The 17,248-nt window shown below is 35.9% G+C and overlaps 1 protein-coding gene across 2 annotated transcripts in view; it reads left to right on the top strand.

Annotated features, from left to right (window-relative positions):
* The window catches only part of scn4ba (sodium channel, voltage-gated, type IV, beta a), a 38,451-nt gene extending 21,689 nt beyond the window's left edge, over window positions 1-16,762 (top strand). Inside the window, exons 2-6 of one of the 2 annotated variants that reach the window (XM_081369705.1) lie at window positions 3,665-3,828; window positions 5,427-5,646; window positions 8,459-8,588; window positions 9,747-9,825; window positions 10,950-16,762. In XM_081369705.1, coding sequence (XP_081225831.1) covers window positions 3,665-3,828; window positions 5,427-5,646; window positions 8,459-8,588; window positions 9,747-9,777 — 545 coding nt within the window. In that variant the 3' untranslated portion in view covers window positions 9,778-9,825; window positions 10,950-16,762. The remainder of the gene's footprint in view (window positions 1-3,664; window positions 3,829-5,426; window positions 5,647-8,458; window positions 8,589-9,746; window positions 9,826-10,949) is intronic. The other variant, XM_081369704.1, reaches the window with a different exon arrangement.
* The last annotated feature ends 486 nt before the right edge of the window (window positions 16,763-17,248 follow it).

The following is a 17,248-nucleotide window of genomic DNA, read 5'->3' as shown; positions in this document are numbered from 1 at the left end:
ACCTTCAAATCTCAAGCTATTAAAACTACTTTACACTTTCAGGCCAAACATCAAAATTTGTAGTTAAACATCAAATCGTTATATCATTATTCTGTCTTGTTAATATTTCAGTTACGATACATTTACAATATGATACATACATTTATTTGGGCACAAAATAGCATTATAAATTGACCTCTTTATGGTATAATTATTTTAACAGACCATAACATACAGTATAAGTTTATTGTAGGAGAGTAAGTGATCGAGAACAACAGAAAAAAAAAATCTCCAAAAGGAGGAGAATGATTAAATCAGCTGTCCATTTGACAGCATCTTTTGCGCATCAGTGATCCGCACAGTATCTGTGTATGTCAGTGTGATGACAAGCTCAGAAATGAACTCTCTGAGCTTTAGAGTGGCCTCATCGATGAATAAGTGCACTATAATGGCTGGTCATCCATCTATGAGCAAAGCTAGAGGGATCAATAGCCAGAAGGCAGCAGACAGGAGGTAGGCATATGATCTTGGTGAAGAGGCTGTTATCTTCCTTGAACCCTGGACCTTAACAATCAGCGTCATATAAAGTACCGCAAAAGGCTATTTGATCTGAACCTGCTTGCCTTAAGTTTGACTATGTCTCAAATCTTCTGTTTTTGGGCATCACAGCCTTTTTGGATGTAAAGTCTATCTTAGGTTAAAGGTAGAAAAATGATTATCTTCTGAGATATCCTTAATGGTCAAACCAGTCCCACAATACATTGTGAAATAAATCCCTCAAAAAATGGAAGAGCAAAATATCAAAATATATTGTTTGCAGTGATATAATACCGATATTTTCATTTTATGATATTTTCATTTTATTTTATTCATATTTTCAGGATTTTAATTTAAAGGGACACATTGTAACTTTTGACCATCTAGCGGTTAAAAAACAACTTCATGCATTTTGGAGAAAATTGTTTTGGTTGTGCTTTGGATCTGGGTGACTGTGCAGATGAATATGGTTATCCTATTTCTAATAAAACATTAACTACTAAGATTAAAGCTTGGGTAGGTTATTTTGGAGAGGCTAACAATAGCAGGCTAGCTTTCAAAGCATAAGATCCCACCCTCCCTCCAAAACACATGCATATGGACAGCCAGAGCAGAGTCTGCAAAGCGTCACGAGAGACGGCGTTAAATTACCTTATATCTCATGCTGCAGATTAATTTTGGCGATGATAGTGTTGCCATGGAAACGCATAATTCTGAGGAGAGAACAGCTCCAGGTTGAACGTCACGGGTTGTCATCTCGTAATTATGGTAATTACTACATATTTTGAACGCAGCATTAGCTTAATGTTTTGGTTCATGAGGATCTGTTAAAGGTGACTGCTGTTTGTTTGAGGCGATTGGTGACTGTCTGTCTACAACCCTGCATAGCCTCATGGAAAGTGCTGATGACATGTGATGGTGCGCGGAGGTATACAAATATAAATGTTGTCAGGCAGGTAGGACATCCTATTATTGCATTCGGACCAAATGCAATGATTGGACGAACATTTTTTGGTCCTGAGACTTCCACAGAAGACATATTTGAATATTTAGAACACTTCTATAATTGATTGCTATCAGGATGTGAAGAGAGTTTCAACCTGTATAACAAAAAGTGTTTGTGAAAAACATTGCCTACCCTATCTTTAAAGGAACAATCCGACTTTTTGGGACTCTAGCTTATTCACAGTATCCCCCAGAGTTAGATAAGTCCATACATACCTTTTTCATTTCTGTGCGTTCTGTAAGTGTTATTTGACGCACCCACCACTAGCCTAGCTTAGCACAAAGACTGGATGTAAATGGATAAGGTAGCATACTAATCCCAATAAGTGACAAAATAATGCAAACATTTTCCTATTTACATGTTGTGATCTGTATAGTCACAGCGTGTACAAATAACAAGGCTATATGAGACAGAGACCATTTTTAATCGTATAAATACTGGGAACTATATTCTCACTAGGCATAGGAGCACAGCTAACGTTACCTGGGCGGAGTGATTAGCGCAGCACACGAGACGCCCTGTTGATGGTTCCGTAAACAAAACAAACGTGACTAACTAACTAGTAGGGAACGTGACTCGTGATCATGGCTGACTTTGAGGAATTGTCAGAGGAATTTTACTGGGTATCAAACCAAGATCCAGAACCATATAGTTTTGAGCCAGAATACACAGACGAGGAGTTACAAACTTTGGAAGCTGTGAGACAAGATACAGCGAACACCCATGATTGTAAACTATAAATTTACTATCTAGTAATTGCTGACTCTATTACTCCAACTCTGAGCGAACTCTCTGCTCCTCACCACAGGGCGTCTCGTGTGCTGCGCTAATCACTCCGTACTGTACTGTATGTGCACAATTTCCTGCCAAAATCTTCACGCCAGGTCTAAAATATAATCACTTATAATAGGCTTATCATAGTTAATCAGGGTAAGACAAAAACACATTTTTGTAGAAGGATTGATGATGTATTGACCGGTAACCCGAAGGTTGCGGGTTCGATCCTCAATACCGGCAGGAAATAACCGAGGTACACTTGCCCTGAGCGCTCCCCGGGAGCCATTGCCTACAGCTCCATGTGTGTGTGTCCATGGTTTACAGTGTGTGTTCACTACTCATTGCTCCTGATGTGTGTGCTCGAACTTAGATGGGTTAAATGCAGAGGACAAATTCCAAGTATGGGTTGGCATTCACATGTCACTTTAACTTTCACTTTATAATTTTGAAACGTTTAAGATAAATTATAACATGTTGCACCACAGGACAACCACTTGAAATTAAGTCTACTACACTTATACAGTAAAAAAAAAAAAAAACAGTATTGATATGATATAGTTCTATCTAATGGAAAAATGTGTAGGCCTTAATCCACCCCAAAACAGTGTGTGCTGTGTATTTTTGTGCTTAGATTATAAAAACGACAACCTAGCTACATGCTTGCATCTTGTGAAATTAAACACTGAGATGGAAGCATTTAAAAATAGTCCTTCCCGCAATGGCTCTCAGCTACGACACATGCTACGAATACCAGAGCTGGGTTAGAAAACAACTCTGCATGTCATATTGAATGGCTCTTTTTCTCATTGGGAATGCAACATTTATGAACTGATTATTAACCCTGATTGTGAGTTTTCAGTCTGTCAGCAGGTTAAGCAGAATATATATATTTTTTAAAAGCTGGGTTGTTTCAACTCATGTTTGGGTCAAATGTGGACAAACCCAACCTTTGGGTTTAAAAATTGAATTAAGAAATGTAAACCAACGGTTGGGTTTGTCCATATTTGGCCCAAACATGAAACAACCCAGCATTTTTTTAGAGTAAGCTGTTTTCCTCATGGGGACCAAATCATTTCAGGACAAGGATTTCAGAAATTGTTCCCCACATACTATGTACTTATTATAGTAATTACAATAACTGGGAAATAACTAGGTACTAACCCTGAACCTACCCCTAAACCTAACCATAACCCATGCAGTTACCTTATATTAGCCAGTACACGTAAGTGCACATACTGTAAAATAAAGTGCAACCACTGCATTTTTGTGGGGAACCATACTTGTATCTCGCAATCACTGGCAATTGTTTGTGTTAGGATGATAAGTCTTGATAGTCGATGTTCATCTCTCCTCCATGTCTCTCAGGAGTGTGGTACGCTCAGGCTTTGGAGGTGAATACAGGGAAGGTCAATTCCATAGAAGTGATGAATGGAAGTTCAGTGCTCTTACCCTGCACCTACGCCAGCTGCATAGGCATTAAAAACCTTTACTTCAACTGGCAGTATAAGGACAATGGGACAATGGTTAAGGTGAGACATTCAGCCGTCTCTCAATCACACTGATTTCATGCAGCTCATGCTAACAGAAGAACATTTTTACAGTTTTTTCTTTGCCCATTTCACAATAATGCTTCACACAGTTATCGAACTTTCATCTTGGCACAGCAGTTCATTTCACATAAGAAATGTGATATCGAATCAACTCATTCTTCCCTAATACTATAGCAAATGTTGTCACCTAATAAGCACAATTTGTCACTCACTAACAACATCTACCATTACACAGTATTTATTTCATAATATTTATTTATAAAACAAAAATTACACCTCTTGACTCTTTAGAATTCACTGCAGTGTGTTACATGATCCATGTTTACATTACATTACAAAATTATTCCTAATTTTTATTCTCTTTTGTATAGATGGTAATGACATTGAAAGACTAAACATGCGAAGGTGTTCAGACACGTCTAATTGTGTTTAGTATTTCATATTTTTTAGACTTTTTAGAATTTATTTCAATATGGTTTTAGTGTAGAAATATTGCAAATTACTGTCTTGTACAGTTTTGTATTATGCTAGGTTTTGAAAGTTAGTTTAAAAGTTTTGTTAAGAGCATATAGTCAAGCAAATTAGCCTGTACATATAGTTTTGGCAGTGGTTTTGTGAGAAAAGTGAGCATTTGTGTAATTTGAAGTAGTCACTGAATGCATTTTGTGCCAAAGCAATGATAAATAGCTATTGTAGCTATTATAAAATGGTGACGTCTGTAAACAAATTATTAGTTTGTTACATTTCTATATATAATTTAATCACAGTTTAAATAACAGATTATTTTCATCAAACAATGTGAATTTTTGATGAATTTTGATTTACCGACACAAACAGCAATGAACGATTTTGAGACGAAGAACATCTAACTGTACATGAATCATTACTTATCAGAAATCACTGGTCACAGATCAGGTATTAGAATGAACATGGTTTACTTACATGTTGTGGCATTACTGTTGAGTCCATAACGTAAAAAGTCTGTTTGCAAAGCATGCACCGAAATTGCAACTGATTTACCAAAGGATACACAGTGAAATGTACAGAATTCAAATAAATATTGCTCAACTGAGACATTCACATTGTTGAAAATAAATAACCACATTCCTAGCATTAGGATCCTTTGGAAGGTAATGTTATTTTTAGTCCAGTGATCCTGTATCGCTCTTCTATCCTCATCATATCACTAACACGCCAGTGTTGCAAGTTGCGATGATGAAGTAGGCGTTGATCTTCTTCTGCAGAGGCGTTCTTTCAAATATCTATGACGTCATAAATCGCCACATTCCAAAAACGAGTCGTTTTCTGAGCTTGGTTTGAATAAAAGCTGTTTTTGAGACAAACAAGGAAGTTTCAGTTCTGAAACTATATATTCTTATAGTATGATGACCTCTTATATGTCAAAAGCTCAAGGAAAATTTGATTCCTCAATTCATGACCCATTTAAACAGTGTATATTTTGAGAAATATTTATCTTGAAAAGTGAATTCAAGCAAAAATAAAAACATAGCACCTAGTTTGATGTTTTGTTTCTAATGCGGTGGCATTTATTTATTTCCCATGATCTGTTCCCTCAGCTTTGTGAGGCCACTATCCCAGCAGAAGGAGTAGAACCTAATGTAAAAATCTATCATGAGCGGGTGGAGTTTGTCGGCTCCAGCAAGAAAAATAACATCTCCATCTTACTGCATAACGTCACCTTCGAGGACCAGGGAGAGTACATCTGCTTCGCCCGCAACCCTAAGGAGAGGGAACGCAACCATAGTGCCATTTTCACTCTTTATGTGGTGGATGAATGTAAGTTTCCATTCTCAGTTTTGTAAAAGGTCTATACTTAATACTTAAAAATGTATAAGTATTATACTTAAAAATTTGTATACTTAAAGTCTGTTGAATTGGAACAACTTATTTTATACTAAATGCATTTTAGTTGTCCAAAAGTAGTGGTGAAGTTCAACTTGTACTTACATTTTGAAATGCAGGATTCACTCAGTATAAACTTAAAATGTATTTTGGTGACATTACAATTGCAATTCAATTACAGTACACTGCAAGAGTATATTTGAAGTGTGCTATTGGCATCATTATTGTGTGCTTCAAATACAATATCTTTATAAATAATGGCACAGCTTAAGATTTTGCCTTTTACTGACATTTTACAGACACATCCAGTAGCCTATAGGCGTACCAGTAACTTCCAGTACCAGTAACCTTGCCGCCACACAAGCTCACTCATTTTACTAGTTGTGCCACCACGCATATATGCAAGCAAAACTGCGGTTAATTTGTGTTCTTTCTATACTACTGTAAGTTTTCTATCAATGACAGCACAAATGATATCACAAATCGGCGAGAAAAGTCTCAATTTAGGCGCAGTAAGCTGTGCGTGAAAATAAACGCGAAACTGTATAGAACATGAAAGTGCGTTAAACTTGAGGCTGTTGAAGAAATAAAGCCGGCAGACACAACATAAAATATAATCTGCAGAAATGCTCATTTCAAAGTGCAACGGGCCATTAAAGTACTATTACAGTATATGTGCATTGGAGCATATTAGGAATACATTAAAGTAATAAAACTTCTGATCAGGTACGTGAATTTCTTTCACCATTTCAAACTGACTATATGTTGTTGTTTTTGGTCATAATTACATATATTTACTTCTGTAACTACTTTCTATATGTAAGTAAAGCTGCTTTGCAACCATGCAACATTGTGAAAAGTGCTATAGAAATACATTTTTAGCCTACCCGATATTCAAAGTGTGGGTAAATTATTGAAAAGGTAAAGGTCATAATTATAAAACTTTATTCTTGATTATTTTTTTTCTAACTCTAAACACATTTCCTGTAAATTTCTTTTATCCAGGCGATATTAGTTTTATACTCAACAGGTAGAACTGAAATACAGTTCATTGTATTGTACATTTAAAGGTGCATTGCGCAAGTCTCTGAGTTTTTGCAGAACTATGCCCCCTCTGGCGACAAGCGAAACTGCAACCAGAGGTGTGCACGCTCATGACGTCATGCCCAGTCTCAAATTCCGACCCGAATCCTTCTTATTTATTTTACTGTACAGGATTATAGAGGCAATCGCAGTGATCAGAGAAGGGCTCATTCAGCCCATCAGGCAATTGTTTAAGCATGTATGGGTTAGAAAAACGGGTATTTTTAACATGAAATGTTGCGCAATGCACATTTAATCATAACAGGTCAACAGAGGATTCAACAAAACTAAATTACTGAAGTAGTACTTAAATATTTAACAAATTAAAATTATTTTATTATTTTATTTACTCATTGTTACATTTTTGTGTAGGCAAACGTTGTGTTTAGAAGTTCTGCCCTTACAGCATCTGTTAGCAGAAACAAACTAGATGTTTCAGGTCATACCTCATATTTTTAGTTGGACCTCAGCACTATTTCTGAATAACTAAAGTGCTTAATATATTTATTTTTCACTAGGGTAATTATATGTATTTTAAACAGTGTTTTTTTTTCATAATGGATTAAAGCTAGGGTTGCAAAGGGGCGGAAAATTTCCGGTAAATTTCCGGAAAGTGCCCGGTAAATTTCCATGGGAAGTTAAGCTGGGGAATTTTGGAAATATTCATTACCACGGCAACCGCTTGCGCGTCCACTCTGAAAGTAACTGTACACATAAGAGACGGATAGATACAAAATTTAAGGTTATTTCTATTCGTTAGAATATTGATATATGAACTTGTTGTCAAGTAAGCCCCGTTGCGAGCATGTGCGTCTCTCTAAACTTTCAGTGTGCTGCACTGCTCTAGTTGACTTCTGCGCCTTCCCCCCGAAAATATCACGTTAATTTTGAAAACGTAATTCCTTTTGTGGATCCTCTTGGTCTTTCTTCATGTTTCTTTGACAAATATCAGTGTCTCAGTCTCAGGCACGCTACACGCGAGTTAACCACGCCTTCTTATTTACATGTTGCAGTATACACGGAATAAAAAAATCTCTTACGGTTGACATTTTCTTCCACGGTAACGATATATACCGTCATACCGCCCAGCCCTACTTATGTGGTAAATAAAGTTATGCTAACTTATTTAGCATCTAACTTATCAGCTTGCTATCTATTAGATCTACATACATTTGTATGTGATATTTGCAATTTAAACATTAAATAAATATATTTGCCCATAATATCATCAAAACTTACTTTTAGTCCACAGGTTCAAATGTGTGCCTTCAATAGTCTTGTGCTTTGGGCTTCTGTACATGTGATGGAGGCATGCACTGTGCCAGTAGGGGGTGTGGTCTCAATAGCCATGCAGTAAGCAGTGTGCTATGTGCATGTGATTGAGGAATGGCATGGATATTCAAGTGTATTTGAATGGCATCTGTTTGTTTTAGTCAAGATTATGCTTTCTAAACTTTCCTCAACTATATTTAACTTCCCTATGAAGAGCCAACCTTCAAATTGGAAAATTCCCAGTTTATTCCCATTTATTCCCATAAATTCCTGTTAATTCCCTTAAATTCCCATTAATTCCCATGGAAAGCTTCCATCTTTGAAAATTCCCAGAATTTTGCAACCCTAGTTAAAGCTCTCAAAGCATCTCGACACGTGTTTGTCTTTGCAGTGAAAGAGGTGGACAACACATTGACCGTAATCATTGTGTCCGTGCTCGGAGGGGTCATAGGCCTGATCATTCTCATAATGGTGGTGAAAGCTGTAGTCCTCGCCGTTCTAAACCAGGTCCAGGAGAAGAAGTAAGTCAGTTTTATCCTGAGTCAAAATCTATACAGTAATCAATGTTCGCTTACTTTTTATGACTAGATTATAACCTAATCAATGAATTTTAGCCTGCCCTTGGTTGTGTGTTAAGATACATCCCTTACAAAAAAAAACAGGTGTACTTCAGTTCATTTTATTAAGTATACTCAAGTTCAAGTATATTTTTTGTAGCAAGTAGTAGTAGTAAGTATGTAGTAAGTACTATCATATCAGTACTATAATATCAATGTACAAGTAGTATACTTGTAAGTGTACTACTCAAGACTAAATTGGCCCACTTTTTAGTGTATAAAAGTATACTTATTAGTATACTTTAAGTGTAAACTTTGTGTACAAAACTATTTTACAAATATATTTTTTGTTTGTACTGCAATTATACTGCAGGCAAACTTTTATACTGACCGTTTACTATTTAAATACTTGTAGCACCTTTTTTTAGTTTATGAAAGTACACTTTGAAGTATGCTCTCAGTAAACTAGTTGTTTAGTAGCTCTATTCTGCAATTAGTCTTCGTTAAGGGAACTTAACATCATACTTATTGTTTACTATTTGTATTTATGTTATTTTTTCACTTTAAGTATACTACTACTATGTTCCTATTTATGTATTAATTTTATACTTAAATAGACTTTGAACTCTTTCCCCGCCAGCATTTTTATTTTTTAAAGTTGCCAGCCACCGCCACCATTTTTTTTAGTTTTCACACATCTTTCATGGCCCCCAGAATATTTTGTTGTATGAATATCTGAACACGCAATTTATCAAAAGAAAGAAAAGAGCCTCTGCTCTAGAATATATAAGCCTCTGCTTAAGAATGCATGATTTCATTCTAGCATCATGCATTCTTTTTTATCAACACTTGAATGTGAAAAAAAAAAAACTGAGAAAATCACGTTTTTGTCAAACACTACGCCCGGATGGGATTCAGAACGATGATCAAAACAAAGAATGAGTATCACTTTCTGCTCTTCCTGGGTTCAACATTTCATTCTGTAACATTAGGTAGTTTTGATTTGTATACCGTTTATTGTCTGATGATCACGTTAGATTACATGCACGTCAGCAATGCTTCTATCGCTTGTTTCTGCTTCTTCTTCACCTGTGTTTTGATCTGGAGATTCTGTACTTTCAGAGCATGTGTAATAACGCCCCCTACAATATAACAGTGAAAGCATGGATTGCCAGAAAATGTCATCAATGGCTTGGAAAGAGTTAAGTAGATTTGAAGTAAATTCTTATGTACACTACCAGTGGACTAGCCTACACACAAAAAAAACCCACAAAAAAAACACACACATACTCAAAATTAGGAACATATCTGCTTTCTTTATAAATCAATATTTTCAAACAATGTAAGTTTCTAATACAGTATTAGATAGATAGATAGATAGATAGATAGATAGATAGATAGATAGATAGATAGATAGATAGATAGATAGATAGATAGATAGATAGATAGATAGATAGATAGATAGATAGATAGATAGATAGATAGATAGATAGATAGATAGATAGATAGATAGATAGATAGATAGATAGATAGATAGATAGATCGATCTACATTGGGCAGTGGTTTGCAACATCACGAAAAAATATGCAGAGTCATCTTCCCTTCTGTTCTCTGTAAATGGTGGCATGTGTGCTGCACACTAACAGAAGCGACTCTCTAGGGTCCAGTGCTCTTCTGGTGACTTTGACATGGTGACTGTTATAAAACTCCCTGTGAGACCAGAGCAAATGTCAAAAAATATCATTCTGTCATTTTGAGTAAATGTCAATAACAAGGCATTCTGGGTAATGGTGATAGGGGTCATCCCTCACAGGACAACATTTCTCTATATCCTCTGTCTGAAATAAAATTTGTTACAATCCCAAATCATTCTTAAGAACACATTATCATTAAAAGAGTAACATTCTTGAAAAGGAAACTTTAATAAAGTAGTTTAAAATTATGAAACATAAAAACATGAAATTATGTCATAAGGGACAGGGTGCGGTCACATTATCAAAAAGGTCATGGGCAATAGAAGGCCCATTGTCTGTTGTCAGTAGAGCAGTGAAGCACAGCTCACACAGAACTGAACTTTCGGGTTGGTCAGCCTGGTGAATCCATGTGATCAGCTTGAATCAGTTGTGAAATTTACATGAGTAAATCGTTTGTCATTACGCAGAATACCCAATCTCACGTATTCCTGAAATGCATGACTATTGAAAATTCTCAGAACACCAGTAAATGTGACCACACCTTAAGTAATAGATAAATTGACATTTTTATGTCAAGGCAAAGTTACAATGTCTTACAATGTCTATGTCTTTTTTTTTCTCTTTCCTATAGTAAAGAGTGCCTTGTGAGCTCTTCAGGGAATGACAATACAGAAAATGGCCTACCGGGAACCAAAGCAGACAGCAAACCAACACCAAAGGCATGAAAACAGCATGTATGTGTACATATGTGAGCATATGTATACATGCATAACTATAACAGATTGAAAGAAAGTCATAACAATGGACAGTTTTATTCTCTTTATCTCATGAGAAAAATGCTATATAAATATGTCACCATATATTTTAGACTGTGCTTGAGGAAAAATATGAAGTGCTGTAGGCTGGATCACATACCCTTTGCTGGACAGAAAAGCATTATTGAACTACTAACAGAAAGCAGATGATGGGTGACGCTTTGGTGTGCTTGCATTCTGCTCTATCTTGTCTATGAGACACAGCACTCTCACACTGCCTTCTTCACAAACTGCCATATCCTTTCAATGCTCGACAGCACAAGAACCACATAACGAAATGTTTCAGATAAACTTTTCTCGTGCAACTTTATACATCTTCTTCACACTGCATTCCAAACGATCCTGAGGTGGAATCACACACAAGCTGATAAGTCAGTAACAAAACAAACGCCTTTATGGAAAAAAAACGAAACAATTTACGCATAAAACCATGGGTGCCTCTTGACATTGGAATATGTTTACCACCAATTCAAGCAGCTAACCGATTCTGATTATTAACCTCTCCGACCAATTTTACAAGTGATAATGAGTCATAAAGAGCAGGATGCGAGTGCACTTGAAGGCCAGAAACACACTCTACGCAATAGCACCCCTTGTGGCAATGCTGATAATACAACACTAACTTGCCATTCATTGTAAATTGTGCTCTGACACATTTCGTGTGTGAAAATTAGGTTGCGTAGAGTATTTTTCATGTCTAATAGCGTTCTTTAAAGGGTCAGAAAGGGGAAAAAATACTTACCAGAGATGCAGATAAGGGGTGTATATACAGGATCCAGCCAAGCACAGTTTATTCTATTCATTTCTTTTTCATGTTTTCTGCTTTAGATAAAACACAGGTGCCTGTAAACGCTTCAAGCTCCACATGCTTCCTGGGAGCCTTCAAATGCTATATAAATAAATTATACAATGCTCACATTAAAATAAAAAAAGCATCAAAAAAAAAAAAAACTAGAAAATAAACACCAATATAAAGACAATCCCCAGAAACCAACTCCCTGTAAATGAATGATCTTCTGATGCTGCTTTCAACAAAAATAACCAATTACTTTTCCTAATGCATGTGAATGTTTTATACAGTACATCTAGTGTACTATGTATCCATTTCTCCGAATCGTGTTCTCTTGTCTTTCCTTGCGTGATCTAAACATGACTGATCAATCTGTGCTTGTCGTATACATCACCCTCGCTAGTTCATAACATCATACCATCCAGACTCCACAGGACATCATACCGCCATTGTTGCTAACTGCTAATGTTGACTTTTGACATCTGAACGAGCAAGCTAGCAACCTCTGTGCGCTAACCTGCACCTGTCCTCACAGATGCTATGCTAAGAATACTGTTTTCATATCATCACACTATACATAAACAAGTGAAAAACTTTTGTGACAAAATATAATGTATTGTAATACCTCACATGCCTCTCAATGGCTACTTACATGTGACTAGCATTAGCGTGAATCTCTCAAATCTTCTCATAGATCAGATTAGCTCGATGCTAACTTACGAAAACACGTGCAGAGATGTTAAAGCGAATTCTGTTCATCAAAACAAGCCAACTTTCCAAATGTTTCAGGAGTTATTTAAGATTCAAGTGCCAAAATAGAACTGCTAGTGGAACGGTGGATGATTTAGCTGTTGCCTTCATCTAGTTTCGTTTGTCTTCCTCTTTCCTTTTGTATTGGAAAACCCATAAATGCACAATTCTCGCTCATATCCATATCTGGTTTAAGTATAAATATTTTGACAAATTCATAACTTGTGATGAATGTCACTTTGCGATTGTTCAGCAAAAATGCAATGAAACCCTCACTAGTCTTCCGCCATAACCCAAAGATGAATGTACGCAGTGGTTGTAGTTATGGCAAATTCAGAGGGGTTGTTTCTGGGCACTTTATTCATAAAGATATATGTTTTGAATGTGCATTGTATATGTAGGGCGAAGAGCGATGTAGAATTTATCGCAGGATATTTGAATATGAAGTTGAATAGCTGCAGTGGTGATATCACGAATAGGGGAACAGGAATAATTTGTCTCGTTGAATGGCTGTATCTCTTATATGTGCACATATTAGCAGTCTTCCAAATCACTTGACTCTCTTTTAGAAATCAGGGGGCTTTGGCAATCTCAACTGTTTGGGATGCTTTTGACAGAGCGGTATGAAATCCAAGTATAGACAGTTTTCATTTAATCCCTTTAAATTGTGTCCGTAAATGTGTCAAAATAAGCCATGATTTGGAGAAAGGGTTTGGTGCCGCTCTGTCTGTCAGATGCACTGTAAAGTCATGTGATTAGCGCCGAGTGTCCTAACTGTTGTTGAGCTGTTCGCATGGCCTCTTTGATTGATTTTTTAAATATGTTATGCTTCTTACAGCTTGTTGCCTTTTGTCATTTTCAGCCAGTGTATTTATGGATTAAACGATCGCATAAACAAGGAGATTACGTAGACCAGCAATATTGTAAAAAAGAAAGGAAAAAAAACAAACAAAAAAAAACATGGATGTATAGGCTCTTAAGAATGGACTGTTGTATGCAAATGAGCAACTTTAACTTTTAGTAGAGCTTCTTTTTTATTATTTAGCTATTTTAAGCAATCATGTTAACCCAATGCCTGTTCTGCTCATTTTTTGTGACTTTGTATATATCTTTTTTCATAATGATTTTGCATTTATTAAAATCAGATATTTATTGATTAGTATAATCTGGTGGTTCTCAACTGGTTTTGCTTTTCACCGGACATCAGGCGACGTAAGAAATAATGCTTATTGTACAAAAGTAAACAATAATGCCTTCAGAATCAGATACTGAAAATTGCTCATATTTCCATGAACTGCGTAAAGATCAAAATGCCGTATTTAACGTAGTTTTGTTCATGGTTTTGGAGGTCACAACCTGTCTGTGTAGAAATCTTGACTACCTTCTACCAAGTGGCAGGTAAAAGATGCGTCAAAATACCACAGAATTATTTTTCTTTTCTTCCTAACTTTATTATTTGGCTATTTTGTAGCTGTTTTGTATTTATATATCGAGTGATGCCACTATTTTACCTGCTGTTGTGCAGTAAAACCAGACATGTGATCCATTTGCCTCCATTTGATTTGGTTGGCAGACAGTTGAGAACCACTGGTATAGTGCGTAGCTGTGTAGATAGACACAAATATGCAGTCTCTTGGTCGTTTGCTCATGTCTGCTGAAATAGTTGGCTCAGCTCAGCCAAATCTGTGTTCGGTTAGTAATGTCTGAGCAGGCTGCATAGCTGCAGTGTTGCAATGCAGCACTCCATCCATGAGCCATGAATCTGCACACGTCATGCAGGTTGCGTTTCTCTCTGGATCTGAAGGACCATGGCAGGGAAAACTAAAGGGAAATGTCTGATTTATATCATAAAACATCAAAATATGATGTGCTATCGAAAGTGTATACATTTAACTTACTCAAAATGCATGTCACATACTTACAGCTACTACTTTAAAGTAAATATATACAGCTGCATTTTCAGGCAGGCTGCTTGATCTGGGTAGAAAGGAAATATGGGATTTGGAATATAAAATGTGCTTTATGTGCGCAGTTGTTCCTCTGTGTTTTGCAGAGAGAATTTGTTCTACATACGTGGGTTGTCCAAAACCACTTGCACTCTTGTACTTAAAATTCTTGTACCTATATTCATTTGAGAGTTTGGCTCTCTTCGATCTGATCCTATACGGGAGCAGATTGTCATTTTGTAAAGTTGACTTATGGATTTCCAAGAAAAACAAAAACTGGATTTTACTGCCTGGGTGTCTCGCTCTCACTGCCAAGCCAAGAGAGTGTGAGGACTGCTATGTGCTCCAACACATTCCAAGACACTCTGTCTCCCTCTAGTGGATTTTAAGACTTCCAACATTTTTAAATGATTCAATGATTCCAGTCACACTGGCTATGTTTGGAATGGCAAATTAGCAGTGTTGGGGGTAAAGCATTGCAAGTAACGCGAGTTACGTTATCAGATTACTTTTTTCAAGTAACTAGTAAAGTAACGCATTACTTTTAAATTTTAAAACAAAATATTTTGTTACTTTTTCAAATAACTAACGCAAGTTACTTTGTTTATTGACTGACACCTCTCTTGTCTCCATGTTGAGAAATGACTTTTGAAGATCCAATTTAATCATACTAATAATCAAAAATGACTTTAGTAAAATATCACATTTGGGTTTTTTTTTTTTGTTTTGTTTTGTTTTGGTTATCCAGAATGGCAGCACAGCTGAAAGGTTTATTCATTTCACTTTTGGTGTGAGTGGGCCTTTACAGTTTAAAAAAAAAAAAAAAAAATTTTAAATTAAAACAACAAACAAGCAAGCCCAGTCCAGGTGAGAAAAAGTCCTGCAAAAGTAACGTAACGTAACTTTTCTATGAAAAGTAACTAAGTAATGCAATTAGTTACTTTTCTAGGGAGTAACGCAATATTGTAATGCATTACCTTTTAAAGTAACTTTCCCCAACACTGCTAATAAGTTTACTGCTTACTGCATACTGCACAGTATACATTGAATACTGTACACTTTTTTTAAAATAGTATGCAAAACAGTATGCATTATGCTTCACTGTTTTCACATGACTTAAGTCTTAAATTTAATTCACTAAATGCCATCCAGTTGGAAATAAAACATGTATTTTAAATTTTAAATAATATTTTGTGTAAAAATTAATAGGAATAAAATCAATCCCACTAGTCATATTGGGTGCGTTGCATTGTGGGATACCAATTCTAGTATTATTTATATACTATTACCACATTTATATATATGGTAAGTTAAAAAATGTTTTAATATTTTAATTTTTCATTTTGATTTTACTTAGTTTTGCCATTTTTTTAAGCTATAGGTCTTCATATAATATTCATATTTTATTTATTTATTTATTTATTTTCAATAACCAAAAAATGATTTTGAATAGTTTTAACAATAATGACACATGCATAATGTACACGTAAGCAAATGTGGTAGGAATCACATTCGTTTTGAAAACTGCATATTGCATACTGTAAAAAAAGTACTAGTAGAATGCTAGCATGCTAATCCAAACCTAGCCATTGTATAAGAACATATGTAGAGTTTTAAAGTTTATATTTTACAGATGTGCATAAGCATTCTTTGTGCACTAAATAGACTAGACAAATTTAAGAGATTTTAATCCTATATGTAAACCAAGAAAACAGCCTAAAGGATACAACTTTCAAAGCTACTTAAACACAAGCCCTGCTGTACCACCCATCAGCACACCCAGGAGACCGTTCCTTTCATTAAACTTCTCTTCTTTAAGGTTGTAATGGAAGGTAAAAATAATACAAAAGGTAAAAAGATCCGAATGAATAGCATTGAATAATAGTTTTATGAAAACCGGCTCTGGCTGAGCACTTTAAACGCTTATAGACACGTCATGTACTCAGAAAAAAAGAGAAAATTTTAAAGAAATATATGTATGTACAGCTTTTGTCTTTAAATTTACCTTTGTAAAAACATGTCATATTCCCTTATCATAACTATGCACCGCAGTAGATTTCTCTGGATTGTAAAGAACAAACTAATAAATATATCACTATGAGAAATAAAGGTTTGCAAAAAAAATATTACTTCTTGTGTTTGTTTGCTGGGTTTTATTTGCTTGGGTAATCACATTTGTTTTGTTTGGTCATTGACGAAACCAAAGTTCCTTTAAAGGTGGTATCAGTGATTTCAGGCCCAAAAATATTTTATCACATTCATCTAATCTTTCCTAACAATCCGCTAGCTGCCTGCCCCATAAGCATGCCGTCAAAAAAACGCGTCTCTGTAGGCAGCCTAGGCTCTGAGATCTGCACACAAAAACAAATGATTTAGCCAAACACTCAAAACCAAAACAAATAGTGTTCCAACCAATCACCGACAGGGGGAGGGTGTTGTGAGGTTTTGTGCTCGTGCACGGCTGCACGCGAAGTCAGAGCTGAAGAAAAAGCTGGCTCAAAACCTCACAACACCCTCCCCCTGTCGGTGATTGGTTGGAACACTATTTGTTTTGGTTTTGAGTGTTTGGCTAAACCATTTGTTTTTGTGTGCAGATCTCAGAGCCTAGGCTGCCTACAGAGACGCAGTT

This window comes from Scardinius erythrophthalmus (genome assembly GCF_964197995.2).
Source record: "Scardinius erythrophthalmus genome assembly, chromosome: 7".
Classification (NCBI taxonomy): domain Eukaryota; kingdom Metazoa; phylum Chordata; class Actinopteri; order Cypriniformes; family Leuciscidae; genus Scardinius; species Scardinius erythrophthalmus.
This window is presented reverse-complemented; position numbering and strand designations above follow the sequence as displayed.